Source organism: Chiloscyllium plagiosum, unplaced genomic scaffold (assembly GCF_037043375.1).
Source record: "Chiloscyllium plagiosum isolate Xiang-an unplaced genomic scaffold, Cpla_swu_hap1 HiC_scaffold_34, whole genome shotgun sequence".
Classification (NCBI taxonomy): domain Eukaryota; kingdom Metazoa; phylum Chordata; class Chondrichthyes; order Orectolobiformes; family Hemiscylliidae; genus Chiloscyllium; species Chiloscyllium plagiosum.
This window is the reverse complement of record NW_028270172.1, coordinates 8,661,967-8,683,379: the sequence shown is the minus strand read 5'-3', so window position 1 is coordinate 8,683,379 and position 21,413 is coordinate 8,661,967. Positions and strand designations below refer to the sequence as shown.

The 21,413-nt window shown below is 41.6% G+C and overlaps 1 protein-coding gene across 2 annotated transcripts in view; it reads right to left on the bottom strand.

Annotated features, from left to right (window-relative positions):
* Positions 1 to 21,413, bottom strand: part of gad3 (glutamate decarboxylase 3) — a 55,418-nt gene that overhangs the window by 15,592 nt on the left and 18,413 nt on the right. For both annotated transcript variants that reach the window (XM_043719621.2, XM_087978440.1), the window contains exons 6-9: positions 19,350 to 19,465; positions 17,935 to 18,014; positions 16,246 to 16,300; positions 5,891 to 6,007 (exon numbers count right to left, since the gene is read on the bottom strand). In XM_043719621.2, coding sequence (XP_043575556.1) covers positions 5,891 to 6,007; positions 16,246 to 16,300; positions 17,935 to 18,014; positions 19,350 to 19,465 — 368 coding nt within the window. The remainder of the gene's footprint in view (positions 1 to 5,890; positions 6,008 to 16,245; positions 16,301 to 17,934; positions 18,015 to 19,349; positions 19,466 to 21,413) is intronic.

Sequence of the window (21,413 nt, the reverse complement as noted above, 5' to 3'; positions counted from 1 at the left end):
GCTCTAAATTCTGTGCTTCCAAATAAACCTGTTGGACCATAACCTGGTGTTGCGTGATTGTTAACTTTGTACACCCCAGTCCAATACCGGCTCCTCCAAATCATAATCTCACTTGACCTGACTTGCAGGGATACCTTCACATCTTGCCTCATTAAAAGAGTGTGATGTTAGATCTATAATGACATAGTCTTATTATTGGATTTTTTTTGTCAAAAGTGATGCATTTGGCGACCCCAGGATTAGTTGTACTTCTATGACGCAGGGTTTGTCCTGAACCATACTGCATCAACTAATCAAACTTCACTGTCAGCCCTGGGTTATGAATGGGTTCCATTCCTAAGTACATTTGCAAGTTGATTTATACGCAAGTCAGAACACAATCCAGTAAAGTATAAAACATCTGTCAGCAAATACGATCGAATGCTTACATGTCTGATCTATGAAATCAACAGCAACATGAATCCTGTTCCTAAGTCCAGGACAATTAACAATACCTTTATGGTCACATTACTGATAATTTCTAATTTGTGAGCTCTATTTTCTGCTATCCTAGTGGGATTTGAACCCCTACCCCAAAGCATTAGCTAAGGTCTCTGGACTACTATCCAAATAACATACCTATGCCACTGTTACCTCATAAAGATAACGTCACCATAGACTGAGGGCTTCTCTCTCATTAGAGAGACAACTGGTGGTGGTTTAACCTGAGGGTCACCACACCTCAGGCGAAGGGAGAAGTTGAGAAGGAGAGTCCTTCATAGTCACCTCAGCTGGTGTGGGGATTGAACCCACGCTGTTGATATTACTCCACATTGGAGACTGGCCATCCAGCCAACTGAGCTAATTGACCTCCCCATAAACTGTGCCTATGAAAACCTAAAGGACTTCCAAACAGACCTTGGTTTGGCCTTTTTGGAACCATTGCTACAATGTTTGTTATCATGGAGGCTTTTATTAATCTGTGAAGATTTAGAAAAGAAACATCCCTTTGTTCAATTGATGCAGTAAGGTTCTGTGTGAGCCCAAAATTATTGACTACTTATTAAACCAGGCATCAGTCAATACACTGACCAAATGCATCACTTTCATTTTGGCTAAAATGACTGGAAATAAAGCATGGCTGAATTCCAGATGCCCCCCCCCCCCCGCAAAAAGGGAGTTTCGAGGAGTAATTCAGGAGACACAGGAGAGATTCATCCCAAGGAAAAAAGAAGCATGGTACAGGGATGATGAGGTGACCGTGGCTGACTAGGGAAGTCAGGAATAGCATCAAAGCAAAAGAGAAATGTAGCAAAGGGCAGTGGAAAACTAGGGGATTGGGAAGTTTACAAAGACCAACAGAAGGCAAGAAAAAAATAAATAAGGAGGGAAAAGATTAACTATGAGGGTAAGCTAGCCAGTAATATAAAGAAAGACTGTAAGAGTTTCTTTGGACACATAAAGGGCAAAAGACAGGCACAAATAGACATTGGGACACTGGAAAGGTAGGAATGGGGAACAAGGAAAAATGGCTCAGGAACTGAATAATTACTTCACATCAATCTTCACCGTGGAAGGCGTAATATCCCAAAAATTCAAGACAGTGAGGGGGCAGAGCTGAGTATGGTGGCCATCACCAAGGAGAAAGTGATAGAAAAACTGAATGGCCTGAGGGTGGATAAATCACCTGGACTAGATAACTATACCCCAGAGGTCTAAGGGAGATGGCTGAAGAGATAGTGGAGGGATTAGTTGTGATTTTTCAGGAATCGTTAGAATCAGGGAGGGTCCCAGAAGACTGGAACATTGCTAATGTGACACTCTGTTTAAAAAGGGGGTAAGGCAAAGGTGGAATATTACAGACGATTAGCCTAACCTTGGCGACATGAATAAGATCGTGGAATCCATTGTGAAGAATGAGATTTCTGAATACTTGGAAGTGCACAGTAAAATAAGGGAAGATCAGCATGGTTTCATCAAGGGGAGGTCATGCCTGACAAGTCTACTAGACTTCTTTGAGGATGTAACGTGCAGGTCAGACCAAGGAGAGGCGATGAATGTTATCTACCTGGACTGCAAGAAGGCCTTTGACAAGGTGCTGCACAGGAGGCGACTGAATAAGATAAGGGTCCATGGTGTCAGAGGCATCCCTTGGATAGAAGCTTGGCTGTCTGGCAGGAAGCAGAGAGTGGGGATAAAAGGGTCCTTCTCAGGAAAGCAGCTGGTGACTAGTGGTGTTCTCCAAGGTTCAGTGTTGGCACCACAACTTTTCACTTTTTACATTAACGATCTTGATGTAGGAACTGAGGGCATTCTGGCTAACTTTGCAGACGATATAAAGATAGGTAGAGGGCCAGGTAGCATTGAGGAGGTGGGGAGGCTGCAGAAGGATTTGAGGAGAAAGTGAGGTCTGCAGATGCTGGAGATCAGAGCTGAAAATGTGTTGCTGGAAAAGCGCAGCAGGTCAGGCAGCATCCAGGGAACAGGAGAATCGACGTTTCGGGCATAAGCCCTTCTTCAGGAATCTCCTTCTTCAGGAAGGGCATAAGCCCTTCCTGAAGAAGGGCTTATGCCCGAAACGTCGATTCTCCTGTTCCCTGGATGCTGCCTGACCTGCTACGCTTTTCCAGCAACACATTTCCAGTACAGGAGGATTTGGACAGGTTAGGAGAGTGGGCAAAGAAGTGGCAGATGGAATACAACCTGGGAAAGTGTGAGGGCATGCACTTTAGTAGGAAGAATAGAGGCATGGACTATTCTTAAACGGGGAGAAAATTCAGAAGTCTAAAGTGCAAAGAGACTTGGGGGTTCTCGTCTAAGATTCTTTCAAGGTAAACTTGCAGTTGAGTCAGTAGTTAGGAAGGCAAATTAATTCATGGCATTTATTTTGAGAGGACTTGAATATAAAAGCAGGGATGTACTTCTGTGGCTCCATAAGGCTCTGGTCAGACCGAGTTTGGAATATTGAGTGCAATTTTGTCTCAGGAAGGATGTACTGGCCCTGGAGTGTGTTCAGAAGAGGTTCACGAGAATGGTCCCAGGAATGAAAAGCTTAAAATATGAGGAATATTTGAGGACTCTGGGTTTATACTCGCTAGAGTTTAGAATGATGGGTGGGGATCTAATTGAAACATACAGAATATTGAATGGCTTGGATGGAGTGGACATTGAGAAGATGTTTCCATTGGAAGGAGAGACTAGGACCTGAGGCATAGCCTTAGAGTAAAGGGAAGACTGAGAGAGATAAGTTCTTGAGTATCAAGGGGGTCAAGGAGGAGAAAGAGGGAGAATGGGATTGAGAAACTTATCAGCCATGATCAAATGGCAGAGCCGACTCGATGGGTGAATAACCTAATTTCTGCTCCTGTGTCTTATGGTCTTATGGTCAATGGGGCTGAGGTGAAGATAGTCAACAGTGTCATGTGCCTGGGAGTGATGATCACCAACAATCTGTTCTGGTCCACCCATGTTGACGTGACAGTCAAGAAAGCAAAAACATCTCTACTTGCTCAGGAGGCTAAGAAAATTTGGTATGTCCACAAGGACTCTTACCTGTTTTTATAGATGGGCCAAAGAAAGCATCTTATCTGGATGCATCACAGTGTGGTATGGCAACTGCTTTTCTGAAGACCACAAGAAACTACAGAGAGTTGTAAACACAGCCCAGTCCATCACACAAAGTAGCCTTTCATCCATTGACTCCATCTATACTTCCCACTGCCTTGGGAAAGCAACTAACATCATCCAGGACCCCTCCCACCCAGAACCATTGTTTAGAACTTTTTATTTCTCTATTTTCTAATTATTTTCCCCTAAGAACTTGTACTAAAATATCTGTACCTAGGTACATTTGTACTTAAAATGGCGCTGTAAATGGCGACTTATAAACTTTTCACTGTGCTCATCCGAGTACATGTGACAATAAAGCTAATTCAATTCAATTCAATTATACTTTCCTCCACCATCTTCCATTGGTAGATGTTTGAATACACATATGAACAAATTCAAGCACAATTTCCTCCCTGCTGTTTTCAGACCTCTCAAATATTAATTCTGATCTCTCTCCCTCTGCACCTTCTCTGCAGTTGTAACTCTGGATTCTGTACTCTGCTCTGCTTCCCTGATGCACTATGTATGGTACACTCTGCCTGTATAGCACACAAAGCAACACATTTCACTCTATCTCGGTACATGTCACAACAATAAAGCAATGCATTTAATTTGTCTTTTGTAATGCTTTATATTTAACCTACAAAAGAACCCCAGCAGATTGATTTGGTCAGCCACAAAATGTGTGACTTAACCAGACAACTCAGAGAATCCCAGGATTGTGGTGATTTTGAATGGATTGCTGAAACCAACACAGAGTGATCAGGTGAATGAGAGAGACCAGAAGATCATCAGAAAGCAGGCCATTCAGCACCTTGTGTCTGCCCCTACATTCAATCAGATCATGGCTGATCTGATATTCCTCATTCTTGTCCTCTCTTGATTCCCTGATCGATTAAGAATTTATCAATCTTAGCCTTAACTATGGACACTGACTCCGCCCCCACTGCTCTCTGTGGCAAGGAGTTCCAAAGACTCACAATCCTCTGAGAGAAAAAGTTCCTCCTCATCTCCGTCTTAAATTGATGCCCCTTTATTCTGAACTGTGCCCTCTGGTCCTAGACTCTCCCAGGAGGGGAAACATCCTCTCAGCATTGGCCCTGCCAAAATGTTTCTATGAGATCATCTCTCATTCTTCTAAACTCAGTGAGTAGATTCCCAAACAGTTTAGCCTTTGTTCATAAGACAGTCCCTCCACCAGGGGATCATCCATGTGAACCTTCTCTGAACTGTCGATGAAATAATATATTTTCTTAAATACTGCTCACAGTATTCCAGATGTGGTCTCACCAGCACCTTGTACAGTTGCAGTAAGACTTCCCTGCTCATATACTCCAACCGTCCTTGAAATAAGGACCAACATTCCATTAGCCTTCCTGATTACCTGCCTCACACTGTGTGCTAGTTTACTGTGTTTCATGTATGAGTACCACAAAGTCCTCTGTGTTGCAGCTTTCTGCAGTGTTTTTAAGTAACCCTCTGTTCTTTTTTTCTCTCTTCCAAAATGAACAACTTCATTGTTTCCCACATTACACTCCTTTTGCCACCTTTTTGCCCATTCAGTTAGAACCTCGTAATACCTCTACGCTATCCTTCTAGCAAGTTGTCTTTCCACATAGAGAAAACCAGAATAAATTGATCGTCATTCTTTTTCCTTTCTCCAACCAGAACCCCCTTGAAAAATAAGCAGGAACATAAAATTGGGCTCTGCTGAATTTGGGTAGCACCAACACTTCTGAGTCAGGAGTTGTTAAATTGAAATCCCATTCCAGTTCTTGAGAATCAAAATCAGATGCTGACTCTCTGGCGTAGTACTAAGGGAATGCTGGAGATCCTTTCTTTCTGAGCAAGTTGGTAAATTAAGATGTTGCCTGTGCACTCAAGAGGATGTAGAAGGCCCCATCACACTACTTCGAAGAGGCACAGCCAAATTAGTCCTGGTCAATATTTATCGCTTCAACAACATTATACAAACATGATGTGCTCCTCATCACATCGGTGGTTGAAGGACCTGCTGTGTGCAATCTGGCAGCTGAGTTGACTCCCCTTCAACAGTGCTTCATTGGCTGTATAACACGGTGTGGCAAGCTGCGGTTGTGAAAGGTGCTATATAAATCCAAGTCTTTCTATCATGAGGTAAGGGATATACTGGGATGCTGCCAAGTTTCAGTTTGAGTCAATGGCATCTATTAGGTTTGCAAAGCATTTCAGCATTTTTTTCTGTCTACTCATAGTGATGGGATTATTTAATCAAGTCTTTGAACAGGCGTGGTTATTTCTATTGTATTTGAAAAATCCTTACATCAACATGCATCCAAAGGTTGTGCTTTTCGCAAATATCTGCAATGTCATTGAGAGGATCAAATGCTCCATACACAGTGGTTCCAGCTGTAGCATTGACATACAAAGGAACAAAACCCTGTAAATGAAACCCATAATTAGTTCATGGCTTAATGCGTGCAGGAAGTGCATTCCTCTTTAAAAAAAAGGCTGCTCCCATACTCCTTATTTGTTCACGAGAATGTATCACTAGCTAGGCCCAATGTTTATTATTGAGCGTAGTTGTTGTTTGTGTAGGTGAGAGACAACCAGGTTAGTGTGGGTCTGGAGTCGTGTGTAGGCCAGACCAGGTAAGGATGGCAGATTTCCTTCCTTAAAGGACATTAGTGAACCAGATGGGTTGACACAGCAAATAAAAGTGGTTATCTGGTCACCACTGGGCTAGCTTCTTAATTCCAGATTTGTTTTGCTGAATTTGACAAATCAGACTTGAACCCAAGTCACCAGGACATTAAGCTAGAGTTTTGATTATAAGCCCAGTGATGTTATATTATCCCACCTTCTCCCCTCAGTCACTTGGGGCCCAGCCAGTTATGTTTTAATTTTAGATACATTTCTGGTTGTTTCATGTTGAACTAGCACAGTGAGTGACAAACCTACCTCTTTCATGGTTGGAAATTAAATAGACACAAGAAAACCAAATTTCAGGGATTGATGTCCTCTGCTCTAAGATCACCAGATAAAATCTGTATTTTCCAAACTTGGTGTTCACAAGGAACAGGAACTGAGTCCTTCACAGGTGGAAATGAAAGACTCAATTTCTGTTTTGGATCCCCTTAACAGAATCTGGATATGGCAGAGGGGAGCAGTATTGGCCTGTCAGCAATGACCTTTATCAAAAAGGCAGAATTACTTTCTCTACATTTTCAGAAATGTTGCCAAGCAACTGCCCATCTTCAGTTAGAGCCATAGAGTCAGAGAGGTGTACAGTATGGAAACACACCCTTCACCTATCTTAATTGCCCCTTCCCCATCTGCACACGACTCTAGATCTACTTCTCCAGACCTAACTTCTGGGTTGCTGGCGGTGAGACCAAACTGCCAAATTTTCTCAGATGGGTTTGTTGGGCATGGAGACGCAGTGTGTTAGGTAGCTCCATTGACATCGGTGAAGCCCGAGGTCTACTTTAAGGCATTTCAGCTGCCTGGTTTAGGCAAGAGTTTTGACAAAATTGCCAACTTTGGAACCAAGACATTCTCCCCCATCTCCCACCCACCACTCCCTGTGCCTCCTCCACCCTGCCACTCCCCACTCTCTCCCCCACCACCCCAAAGAAGTTTTTATCTACCAGGAAAAGGATTGAAAGTGCAGAAACAAGTTAATTAGATAAAAACTGACAGAACTGCAGATTCTGTAAATCAGAAACAAAAACAGAAGTTGTTGGAAAATCTCAGCAACTGTGGAGAAGAAGTTAATGTTTCAGGCCCAGTGACCCTTCTTCAGAACTGAAGCTGTCTACTCTCGTCCCTTTTTGTAGCACCTTTCCAGTAACCCTGTATGGTATTGCATTTCAAGTGTTAATCTAAATATTTCCTCAATGTTGTGATGGTTCCTGCCTCCACCTCTGAGGAACCAAGCACTGAGTTCCAGATACCCACCTAGTCATAGAATCATGGAGATGTACAGCACGGAAACAGACCCTTCGGTCCAACTTGTCCATGCCGACCAGATATCCCACCCCAATCTAGTCCCATTTGCCATCACTTGGCCCAGATCCCTCCAAACCCTACCTATTCATATACCCCTCCAGATCCTTTTTAAATGCCGTAATTGTACCAGCCTCCACCACTTCCTCTGGCAGCTCATTCCATACACGCACCACTTTCTGCGTGAAAAATTCGCCCCTTAGGTCCTTTTTATGTCTTTCCCCTCTCACCCTAAACCTATGCCCTCAAGTTCTGGACTCCCCCAGGGAAAAGACCTTGTCTATTTATCCTATTCGTGCCCCTCATGATTTTATAAATCTTTATAAGGTCACCCCTCAGCCTCCGACACTCCAGGGAAAACAGCCCCAGCCTATTCAGCCTCTCCCTATAGCTCAAATCCTCCAACCCTGACAACATCCTTGTAAATCTTTTCTGAACCCTTTCAAGTTTCACCACATCCTTCCGATAGGCAGGAGACCAGAATCGCACGCAAACTCTAGGTGAAAAGATTCTTTGTTAACTCTAAATCTCCTGCCTTTTACCTTAAATCTACAGCCCCTGGTTATTGATCACTTTACTAAGGGGAGAAGTTTCTGTCTATGCTCCTCTGAACTTTGTACAACACAATCAAGTCTCCCTCAGCCTCTTCTGTCCTAAAGGAATCAACTCCACACAATCTAGTCTCTCTTCAATCTAGAATCACTCCAGCCAGGCAACATCCTGGTGAATCTCTCCGTTCATGAGATATAGACAAGAACAGGAACACCACGGGAATTTATGGTTGGACAACAAATATTAGCTTTGCTAGCAACATCTCCATTCAGTGAACATATAAACCAAAACTGTCTTTATGTGTATACCTGCTTAGATATTGTAATATATCTCAAGGTGCCTTTTAGAACTAATACAAATAAAATATTATGCTGGGCCGCTCAATGAAATATTAGGCAGTTGATTAAAACTACAGCCAATGAGATAGTTTTTATGCAGTATCTTGAAGGAGGAAAGAGACCCAGGGAGATGAAGAGGTGTAGGAGGGGATTATGGATCATGGAGGACTTGTGAGCTGAATCTGTGGCTGCTGATAATGGAGTCAGACAACACCAGGTTATAGTCCTACAGGTTTCTTTGAAATTGCAAGCTTTTGGAGTGCTCCCCATTTCTCAGGTGAAGTGAGAGAGAAGCACACAGACACAGAATTTATAGGCAGAGAGATCAAAAGATCATACGAATGGTGTGAGTGGAGTGTCGACAGGGTGAACAATAAGTCTCTGCAGGTGATCAACAGTGACTTCACCTGACGAAGGGGCAGTGCTCTGAAAGCTTGTGATTTCAAATAAGCCTGTTGGACTATAACCAGGTGTCATGTGACTTCTGACCTTGTCCACCCCAGTCCAACACCAGCATCTCCACATGATTGATAATGAAGTGATGAAAATCAGGAGAGCAGGATTAGAAATGTACACATATGTTGGAGAGTTGTAGGGCTAGAAGAAGTTACAAAGGCAGAACAGGGACAAGGCCATGGAAGGAATGAAAAGCAAAGATGATGATTTGTCTTCCAACCACTATCACAGAAACAATGGAATAACAAACCCATGATCTAATTACTCTTTGTGGGCTTTGGTGTATTCAGAAACATCACAGTGTTAACTTCAAAAGCACTGAATTTTTATTTGAATTACTTTGATGTTGTTCTACATGAGAGTGTAAACAACTGTCTCAAGTATAAAAAGACCTTTTGTTTTGTGTTTTCTTAAAAGCAATCCATTTTGATTTCTCCCCGTCTTTAACTCTAGTGATCTGCTGTAGTGCACAATGCTAACTTTAGTTAGTACAGTGTATACCGTCCACATGCTACATTAGTGATAATTGTTGTTTTTTCGGAAGCTGTTCTTCAAAGGCTCAGATGTCTTTCTACTTTCAGAAAAATACTGATACCCCTTTATCTCATTTAAGTTTTCAAATTGTAAAAGCTATTTGGATTGACTATGCATAACGGCTCTCCCACAGAGTGAGATAAAAGGAACCAAATTTTGTTGACAACTGAAGCTATTTTACTTAAGGATATAATTAATTTATCTAACCAACGTCCAAGGACTTTGCCATTAGTTACAGGGAAGAAAGACAGATGAGGTAATGTCGCTGAACCAACAATTAGGAACTGCAGGCTAATTTACTGAGCACATGGATTCAAATCCCATCATGGTAAATTGTGAAATTTGAATTCATTAAGGCCTGGGATAAAAAAGCTAGCTTAATGGTCATGATTCGGAGATGCCAGTGTTGGACTGGGGTGTACAAAGTTAAAAATCACACAATCACCTGATGAGGGAGCGTCGCTCCGAAAGCTAGTGTGCTTCCAATTAAACCTGTTGGACTATAGCCTGTTGTTGTGTGATTTTTAGCTTAATGGTGACTGTGAAATCATTGTCATTTGTCAGAGAAAAAAAAAATCTGGTTCTCTAATGTACTCAGGGAAGGAAAGTGGCATTCTTACCCAACCTAGCCCACAGGTGACCCGAGGCCATAGTAATGTGGTTGGCTTTAAAACTGAGATGAGGAGGAATTTCTTCAGCCAGAGAGTGGTGACTCTGTGGAACTCATTGCTGCACAGAGCTGTGGAGGCCACGACATTCAGTGTATTTAAGACACAGATAGATAGGTTCTTGATTAATAAGCGGATCAAAATGTATGAGGAGAAGGCAGGAGAATGAGGGCGAGAAACATATCAGTCATGATTGTTCAGCAGAGCAGACTTGATAACCCAAATGGCCTAATTCTGTTTCTATATCTCATGGTCTTATGAACTCTGAAGTGCCCTTTGAGCAATAAGGGATAGCAATAAATACAGGTCCAGCCAGCGATGCCCATATTGCACCAATGAGTAAAAGTAATTCTACCTCAATTCCACTTTCCTGCCAGATCTGCAGTTCCTTTAGCCCCTAAAAATCCATCGATCTCAGTTTTGAATAAACTGAGTGACTGAGCAGTGAGAGGTCCCTGGTGTAGAGACCTTTTTTCCAACAACGCACAACACTCTGACTGAAGGAATTTCTCCTCATCATGATTCTAAATGGCCAATCCCCCCTCTGAAGATTTTGACCTCGTGTTCTAGATTTTCTAGGTGGGGAGTCACTTGGCATTTTTTAAAAAATGGATTAGGTCAGAGGCTATTTTATCATGATGCCATGAAGTAATTTAATTCATGAATTATAATGTTTTAATTATGATTATTTTCTATGCTGTTGCTATAGAAACAGTCTGTAAAGCAAGTCTGCTGTGAGTTAACCCTTTAGAAGATGAATTTTATGTGAGAACAGTGTTCTACATCGATTACAAAAACTCCATCGCAAGAAGTAAGAGTGAATGTGCCAGAATGTTAGAGGATCATCAAAGGAGGTGAACTCCAGTTGGTGACTGCTAAACAAGTTACAAATGCAAAAGATGAAATTTAAATGAAACACACTGGAAAAATCAGTAACTTTACCAAACTTCACACACAAATCACAAAGGAATGCAGACTCTGTCCCAAACTCCGGAAAGATGTTTTGACACAGTCCACATTGACTTGCCTCCAATCCATCCTGGAGTCATCGAGATGTACATCACAGAAACAGACCCTTTGGTCCAACTCATCTATGCTGACCAGATATCCTAGATAAGCACAGCAGGTCAGGCAGCATCCGAGGAGCAGGAGAGTCGACATTTTGGGTAAAAGCCTGAGCTTTGGCCCGAAATGTCGATTTCCCTGCTCCTTGGATGCTGCCTGACCTACAGTGCTTTTCCAGGACCACACTCCAGACTCTAATCTCCAGCATCTGAAGTCCTCACTTTCATCGAGATATCCTAGATAAATCTAGTCCTATTTGCCAGCACTTGGCCCAGATCCTTCTAAACCCTTCCTATTCATATTTCCATCCAGATGTCTTTTAAATGATGTAATTGTACCAGCCTCCACCACTTCCTCTGGCAGCTCATTCCATACATACACCACCCTCTGTGTGAAAACGTTGCACCTTAAGTCCCTTTTAAATCTTTCCCCTCTCACCTTAAACCTACAGTCTAGTTTTTGACTCCCCACCCCAGGGAAAAGACCTTGTCTATTTACCCTCTCCATCCCCCTCATGTATACAAGAATTGTGGGGAATTAACTATGTCCGAAATATTTCAGATGTATGCTCAGATCAGAATGATGCAGAATATCCTGGTGAAAGAAAGACTACTCTTTCTTAGGCTTTCGTTGAGTTTGGTTTCAATGGCCTTAAGGCTAAAATATCAGCATGAGAACAAAAGGGTGAGTTAAGTAATGAGCCTTGGGGAGCTCTCACCTTGTGAATACGTTGAACAAGATCAACAAAGCTATCACCTGTTCTGTATTTGCTCTTCCAGACGCCATGCTTAAGTTTGCATATAGCATACGGGCTGCGAGGAATTTCATTTAATTCTTGCATTCTTTGGAAGGAATCTTTGGAGATTTGGAAAAATAATGCATGATGAGGTGTATGAGCAGGTGATGCCCCTGCTAACATTATTGGAGGAAGTGTCAGACACAGGTCATCTTGCAGGTTTAAGTGAGCAAAGACATCCTACAGCAGGGTTTACCAGCATCGGGGTCAGGACCCCAGGAAAGGATCGTAAGCTGTAATTTTATGGTTGCAAGTTCTGATGCAGTGGTGGTGTTGTGGTGCTCCAGCTGAATCAATATAGTCATGCTCCCTCTATAACAGGCTCCCTCTATAACAGGTTCCCTCTCTCACAGGCTCCCTCTCTACAGACTCCCTCTCCACAGACTCCCTCTATAACAGGCTTCCTCTATAACAGGCTTCCTCTCTCACAGGCTCCCTCTCTCACAGGCTCCCTCTCTCACAGGCTCCCTCCCCACAGGCTCCCTCTCTAACAGGCTCCCATTCTCACAGGCTCCCTCTCTAACAGGCTTCCTCTCTCACAGGCTCCACTCTCACAGGCTCCCTCTCTCACAGGCTCCCTCTCTCACAGGCTCCCTCTCTCACAGGCTCCCTCTCTCACAGGCTCCCTCTCTAACAGGCTCCTTCTCTCACAGGCTCCCTCTCTCACAGGCTCCCACTCTCACAGGCTCCTTCTCTCACAGGCTCCCTCTCTCACAGCTTCCCATCCTCACAGTCTCCCCTCATCACCTCGATATTCTCACAGCCTTACCCCACCCTGGCTCTCATAGCTTTTCCTCTGAGGGGGTCCTGACAATTTGAATGCTGCAAAACAGGGTCTCAGCGGAAAAGGGTTTGGGAAGCACTGCTCTTGAGAAATCTGGACACGAAATAAGGGATCATGTCGTTGAGTTTGGAAACGAAGATATTAATTTGGTCAACAGGGAGGCCAATTAGTTGGAAAACAGAGAGTTACATTTCAATGGCAACATTCACACAAAAATATTAAACGCTCCAAAGCATTTTACATCCAATGTATTTTTGAGGTTTAATCATTGTCGTAATACAAACAATGTAGCTATCAATTTGGACAAAGCACGTTCCCTCAGCCAGATAAATGGAAATGATTGGGATGGTAATATGTCAGTGATGTTTATTTAACCAGGACACTTGCAATAACGTATCAGCTCCTCTTCATATCGATGCTATCTAATCTTTCTTATCCACCTGACAAGACAGATTGTACCTCAGTTTCATGGCTTAGATGGGAACTGTGATGACCTTTGACCGAGAGGTAGTACAGTAAGGAAAGTTTTAGTTTTTTCAAATGCTTGTGGTATCTGTTATTGGTGTTAAGATTGCTTTAAAGGTACTTTTAAGAATCATTTTCATTTATAAAGGAATCAATTGCAATTTTCTTTGAATAAAAAATGGTCCATATGAACTAGCAACACTTGACCTGGAAGCAGTACATATGGGGACAAAGCTAATATACAAGAGTCATGTGGTCAGACACAAAGCAAAGCTGTAGACCAAGGAGATGGGAGAGACAAAGAAGTTAACATTTCTAATACAGTCAAATGGGAAAGAAAGATGAAGACAGAATAAGAGCAGGATTGTTATTTGAGTATTTTTACAGCTGCTACTTCATTTTGCCAGCATTGACGAGATCATTCAGTGTAGTTTGTTAAAAAGACTAGATCAAGGTTACTCTAGGAAATCCGTGCCATCTCGATTTTCCAGAACGTGGATAAGAAGATTCTGCCGATTTATGTCATTTATGTGTCTCCAGGGACCTTGAATGGAAGATCGCAGAATCACAGAACCGTTCCTATGCAGAAAGAGCTGAAAATGTGTTGCTGGAAAATCGCAGCAGGTCAGGCAGCATCCAGGGAACAGGAGAATCGACGTTTCGGGCATAAGCCCTTCTTAAGACCTGCTGTGCTTTTCCAGCAACACATTTTCAGCTCTGATCTCCAGCATCTGCAGCCCTCACTTTCTCCCCTATGCAGAAAGAGGCCACTTGACCCATTGTGCCTGCACCAGCTCTATTACCTAATTTGGTTTTATTCCCCAGTGGCCATCTTCTGCCTTTTCCCCGTATCTCTTCACTCTATTTCTATCCAAATAATGCCCCTCTTGAAAGCCTCAATTGAATCTGCCTCCATCACATTTCCAGAACTTAACTATTTGCTATGTGAACAAGCCTTTCTCTCTCAAATATTGCCCTTGCTTAATTTGGTAATCATTTTACATCTTTGGCCCTTTCATTCCTGTTTCTTTTATGAGTGATTGCTAATGAACACACCCTAAGTGTTGAATCAATTGAGTTGGAAAATGAGAGATCCTATCATACAGAGGTGAAGTTAGATACTTTTGTAATTGCATGGAGTGCCGTTTATCTTCCTGGGGAGATGTGACTGCTGTGGTTCTGTACAATGTACCTTAGCTATACCGACAAACTAAACTGAAATTGACCTTTTTATCTGAAACATCATCTACCTGTCAACTCATGTTTAATTTGTGTTCGTTCTGACTCATGATAAAGTAGAAGATTATGAAAATGAAATATTGTTTGCAATTTCTTATTTGGGGTTCATAGAACATAGAAAAGTACAGCACAGAACAGGCTCCTTGGCCCACGATGTTGTGCCGAGATTTAATCCTAATGTCAAATATAGTAACTCAACCTACGCACCCCTCAACTCACTGCTATCCATGTGCATGTTCAGCAGTCGCTTAAATGTCCCTAATGACCGTGCTTCCACCAACACCGCTGGCAACGCATTCCATGCATTCACAACTCCCTGCATAAAGAAGCTATCTCTAACGTCTCCTTTATACCTTCCTCCTAATATCTTCAACCTATGACTTCTCGTACCAGTCAATCCTGCCCTGGGGAAAAGACTCTGGCTATTGACTATATCTATTCCTCTCATTATTTTGTATACCTCGATCAGGTCTCCTCTCTTCCTCCTTCTCTCCAGAGAGGAAAGTCCGATTTTTACTTGGAAAATCTGATGTCCAGTTCTTCCACTCAGATCCTGACAAAAGTGACACCTTTAACACTGATGTACTTACTCCCTCTGTACTGCTCTGGACAGTCAGGCTTGAGTTTAGTTCTCAAGTCCTGGAGTGGGACTTGAACTCACAACTCTTTAACTTCAGCTGGAAGTTGAATACAGAAGAGGGTCAATCATTGGTATGTGAAAAGGTGAGGGAAATGAGCAGAAAGGCTAGAAATACAGTGGACAGTCAGGGGCTTGATCAAACATCTCCCAGAATTTCAATCACTTTCAATACAGCGTTACTATACATTACATTTTATTTCTCACACTCCTCTCCCACCTGTATCAGTTCAAAGAATAAAACTTTAAACTTACCATTTTCTGTCTCTATCTGCTGCACTTGCACTTTCAGGGGCTTGTGTAATTGGACTGATAGGTCCATCCACTCCCTTCAGTAATTTTTTTCCATTAAGTATATAATTCTGTTCTGTACCTTTCCTCCCAGAAGGCATTACTTCACATTAAATTGCTACTGCCTGTTTTGATAACTTTCCTGTGTCCTCCCCACTTTTCATCAAAACTCTGAGGCTCTGTGTTAACAGCAAGTTTCCTTCCTGTTTTCTCCAGTGTAAATTATTGTGACAAAAAAAATGAATCTCATAGTGACCCCTAGGAACTCTATTTCCATCGCTTCTTCAAACTGAACAGCTAGTTACCCTCCCCCTGTCCAACGAATCAACCCTCTTCACATACCATTCCATTTTCTCCCATGCTGTTCACATCAAAATCATGATGTTTGCATTTTGTCTGTTGGTTTTGTGTAATTAAGGAATGGAGTCTGTATTGTTTCCCGAGGAACCCTAAACTGGGAAGCATAATTTCTTTTCATCTTGCGCTTCAGTTGCCACTTTCCGTATCCTTAATTTGATTCATAAAGTAATTTACACTCCCCAGCTTGGTTAACAGGGAACCTAATTGAAAAGTGTAAAAGATACATCGCTTTTTACTCCACATTCTAAATTGTATTCAACAAAGTCATTTGCAGCTAAATTAAACACACCCACTATTTTCACTTGGTTCATTAATATTAAATAAAGGGCCAATTACTTCTTCAGTGACAAAACACAGATACATGGTACCTGTATTTGCATGAACTGAACTGAAAGATGACCTTAATTCGAAATTCCGTTTTTCATACTTCAATTAGTCCGGAAAAGGAAAATGGATATTCCCTCAGATTTGTAACAGTCACAAACCTTTTGCTTAGCTTCAATGATACTTGCTTCCAATTCAGCTGAAATGATCTTCCCTCTGTGAGCATGATTAGACAAACATAAATATTTAATTGAGAAACCTATTTTTGTTCTTATTTACACCATACAATTTAATTATTAAAATATCCCCTGTGTGTTGGAGCACTCAAATCTTCAATTTTATATTGAGCTTATCTGAGGGGTAACACCAACTTATTTATATGTATTTAATATCACAGTTAATGTAGTAAAATCCCCAAGGGACAACAAAGGAATATTGTTAAGACAAAAAAAGTAACACATTCTTATATATAAGCATCTGGAGATGACAATGACAAAATAAAACAAACTGAAGGGTTATGAATCATAGATAATAAGAGTACACACTTCATTCAAAGATGTTTGGAAAGTAAGAGGGATACAAACAGGTTACAGAGAGGTGTAGATACATTAAATAAGTGGGCAAAGCATTGGAAAATGGAGTATAATCTGGGAAAATGGCAAGTCATTCATTTTGGAAGGGAGAACAAAAGAGCATTGTGTCATTTAAATGGAGAGAAACTGCAGAAAGTTGCAGCACAAAGGGAATTAGGGATATTTGTGCATGAAACTTAGAAAGCTAGCACACAGGGTACAGCAGATAATCAGGAAGGCTAATGGAATGTTGGCCTTTATTTCATGGGGTTTGGAGTATAAGTGTAGGAAAGTCTTACTGTAACTATACAAGGGGCTGATGAGACCACTTCAAAGGAATTAAGGTTATTGGGAAAGGGCAGGAAAGTGGATGTGAGGATTGCTGGATTAGTTATGATCCTATTGAATGGTAGAGCAGACACAAGGGGCTGAATGGCCTACTCCCATTCTGATTTTTTATGGTTTGATGGACTGGTGATCAGAAGACAACAACTGTGCCCATCAATGGCCTTACAGCTTTTAAAGAGCAGCAAACTGTAATGGAGGGGAAGGAAGAGATGGGGTGTTTCAAGATGCAGCAGTGTTAACTTTCAGTCTTTCTTAATGTATATCTGTGAAGTGTGTCTTAGGATGTACTAAAAGAAAAAGTGAGAAGCTCTGTTTTGTGACTTTCAGTATAAGTTGCTAACAAAGGTATTGTCTCGTCAATAGTTCCTTTAGTCCTTTTATTACAGTAGAAGTCTTAGTTTGTTAACAAATACAGAAGTTGCTGGAAAAGCTTGGCAGGTCTGGTGACCCTACCTCAGAAGGGATCCGAAACATTAACTCTGATTTCTCTTCACAGATGCTGCCAGACTTGCTGAACTTTTCCAGCAGTTTCTGTTTTTGTTTCTGATTTACAGCATCTGCAGTTCTTTCAGTTTTCTCTTAAGTTGTAATACCATGTTCGTCATCCTTTCAGCTACCAACAGGATGTTCAAATCTTTTTTAAGGTTATTGGTCTGTTCAAAAATTGTAACATTTATTCCATGAAATATATCAATACAAACGTTATAAATACAAACTTAATACAATTTTAAAGTGCTTTCAGAAAGTCTGTACTATATCAATTCAGTGGAATCATTGTGAACTTATAACTGCAGCATGTTAGTTTTATGTGTTAGAAATTGATGGCACCTCCTCCAACTCTTCAATGATTAAAATAAAGAGTAGACTAATTATTGATTACTTTATAGCTGTAAACAAACTGAGCATTATTAATTTATTAATGGTTATTACCTGCTGTTGCATTTTACTGGAATCACATTATCTGTACCAAGCCCAAGTACCATAGCTCCTTTCATGATTGAGTAATGGCCCTAAGGAAAATCAGAAAGAGTCATTATTGAATCTCAGAAACTAACATCCAAGACAATGCTAAGCTCAGCTTGTAACACGTTCACTGACAACTATTTTCAGGTGCAGTGAAACTTCCCATTTCAGTCAAAATATCTTCTTCAATCAGCACAATCTTCTTTTGACCTGTGCAGGAAGGCTCAAAGAAAAAATAAATTCCCGTACAACAACTCTTGAAGGATTTGTTGCACATCAGTCCAATAGTTTGCATTTATTTAACATGGCAACATCTGTAGATGTCTGGGCTGATTTAGATTGGATAAAGATGCACAATGGAGTGTTTCCATCTGTTGAGTTGGGAATCCAACCTGAATATATGTGACGTGGATCTCCTAGGTAATGGGAATTCATAATGTTGGAATTTGTGTGCAAATTATAATGAATGCAATGTTTTATTTAAGGGATGAAACTCTTTCTTGTTGACGATTCCCAATTGCTAATCACAGCCTTCGATGTTAGTTTGATGATAAAACTTCTCCTGTTCAGCAATTGTCAAAAAATCTTTAGAACCCTGAAGGGGATGAGATGCATTTCCCCACAGAAATTAGCAGCACCCTCTCAGTAAGGAGCAGGCAACAAGAATGCTCACCAATGTACAGCAGTGTGTGTGTGTTAGCCTCCTGATCAGTTGAGATGTAAAAACCACCAGTGACTTCCAGAAATTAAGTCACCAAGATCTTTGTCTGGTTTTATCTGTTGAAAATGGTCACATTCTCACTACCCATGGTATGTGAGTGAAGCAGGAATGGGAGTGTAGTGGTTATGTTATTGCACTAGAAAGTCATTGATTATTGCTCCAATCATATGGTCAATATGTGATTCTAAACACATGTGAATGTGTTTATCGCTTAACTACTTTCTTAAATGGGCGAAAGTGAGTACTGCAGATGCTGGAGATTAGAGTCAAGAGTGTGGTGCTGGAAAGGTACAGCAGATCAGGCAGCATCTGAGGAGCAGGATGCCCAAAAAGTCAATTTTCCTGCTCCTCAGATGCTGCCTGACCTGCTGTGCTTTTCCAGCATCACACTCATGACTCTATTTTCTTAAATGATCAAACATACTTCTCACTTGTAGATGGTTCACCAACTACCCGACAGCAACTAGTGATGGGCAATAAAGGCTGGCCTTGTCATCAATGCTACCAACACAAGAATTAATGAAAAAGTGATGGTATTCAAATGAAGACAGACCAATGTACACTGTGGGCTAGGTGCTATCATTTGATTACTGAATGAACAAGAGTCCCTTTTTAGATAAGCCCTAGTTCAACTTTGCATTCTAAACTGAAAAGTACTCACAAGCTCTGAAGTAAATAAGACCATCCTGGGAAAACTGGCTACTCCTTGAGTCTTCACTTCAGGAAATCGCTTGTAACGAGCAGCCAAGATGCTGTACAGGTTTGACATGGCCCCACCTGTAAAACAGAAACTAAGACATGTTTACAATCAGTCAGCTTCAGTTTTGATGCCACTATTCTATTTCTATAGCCCTTCTCTGGATCACACAGCCTACTTTCATGGTAGCAATAAGGCAATAGATTATGACCTTTTTGCAGATTTCTGATGATTAAAGGTACTTTCTCTGCCGGAGAGGACAATGGAGGCTTCGCTGTTTGTAATCAAGACTGAGATCAACAGAGGTTTTTGGAGATCACGGATCCAAGAGATAGAAGGGGAAGAGAGCCGCAGATAAATGATCTACAATCTTATTATTCAATGGAAGAGGAGCTGGAATAAGACCATAAGACGTAGGAACAAAACTAGGCCATTTGGCCTATTGAGACTGTTGAGCCATTCCACAGGATCATGGCTGATCTAATTCACCGCAACTCCACTTACCTGCCTTTACTATAGCTCTTGATTCCCTTCCCGATTAAAAATCTGTCTGTCTCAGCCTTGAATATCCTATACTATGATTTGGAGATGCTGATGTTAGACTTGGGTGAACAAAGTTAAAAATCATACAACACCTGGTTATAGTCCAACAGGTTTATTTGGAAGCACTAGCTTTTGGAGCGCTGCTCCTTCATCAGGTGGTTGTGAAGTATAAACTCTGTGTCTTACAATCTTAGTCTCCACAACCACCTGATGAAGGAGCGGCGCTCCAAAAGCTAGTGCTTCCAAATAAACCTGTTGGACTATAACCTGGTGTTGTGTGATTTTTAATTTTATCCTATACTGCCAAGCCTCAATAGCCCCCTGCAGTAAAGAATTCCACAGACTGACAACCGTCTGAAAGAAGAAATTCTTCCTCATAGAATAATTAAGGTGTAAAAGCAGGCCATCCAGCCCCTCCAAAAACCCATCCCTATAACTCTGCATTTCCCATGGCTAACCTCACCTGCACACTATGGCATGGCCAATCCACCTATCTTTGGACTGAGGGACGAAATCGACACAGACCCAGGGAGAATGTGCAAACTCCATGCACAGAGTCACGCAAGTCTAGAATCAAACCCAGGTCCCTGGTGCTGTAAGGTAGCAGTGCTAACCACCGAGCCACTGTGCCATCCCAAAACTTTATGATAAATGTGCAACGCCTTATTGTGAGATTATGCCATCTGATTTTTAGACTCTCCCACAGGGAGAAATAATCTCTCCACATCTACAATTGCATGGTTTCCTCTTGCTCCTATTTGAAGTGTTCATATTGCCATTTCAGTTTTCTGTGAAGAATTCCCTTCAATATTGCAATTTTGTTCTGAAAGACTGAAAATTTATTCTGTTTGCCAGTTTCTGTGAAGGAAAAAGAAAGGGTTGCATTGAAAGACTGTCTTTCAAATCTATAGGATATTCCAAAGCACTTTACTGCCAATGACGTCATTTGGAATTGTAGCTGTTTTGTAATGTAGGGAATACAACAGCAAGTTTGTGCATAGTCATCACCTACAAAGAGCCATGTTACCATGCACAGTCTAGCTGCTTTTGAATGTTGACTGAGAGAGTAGAGTAATCTTTTCTTCAAGGTGGGACCTTTCATATTGACCAAACAGAGCCTTGTTTTAATGCTTCATTTGAAAGACAACACCCCTGGACCCAGTAGCATTGCCTCAGCACTGCAGTGAAGGTCCAACCTTGAGTTGCCTGATCAAATTCCGGACTGAGACTTGAACTGAAAACTGTCTGACTCAGAGTTGAGTGATTTATCCAGCACGCTCTCCATTCTTGTTATAGTTTGTGAACAGAAATCAGGAATGAAGAGCTTTTGCCTGAAACGTCAATTTTCCTGCTCCTCGGACGCTGCCTGACCTGCTGTGCTTTTCCAGCATCACTCTGATCTAAACTCTGGTTTCCAGCATCTGCAGTCCTCACTTTTGCTCTGTCTCATTTCAGAATATTCTGGAGAAACAGAAGGAAAATAGT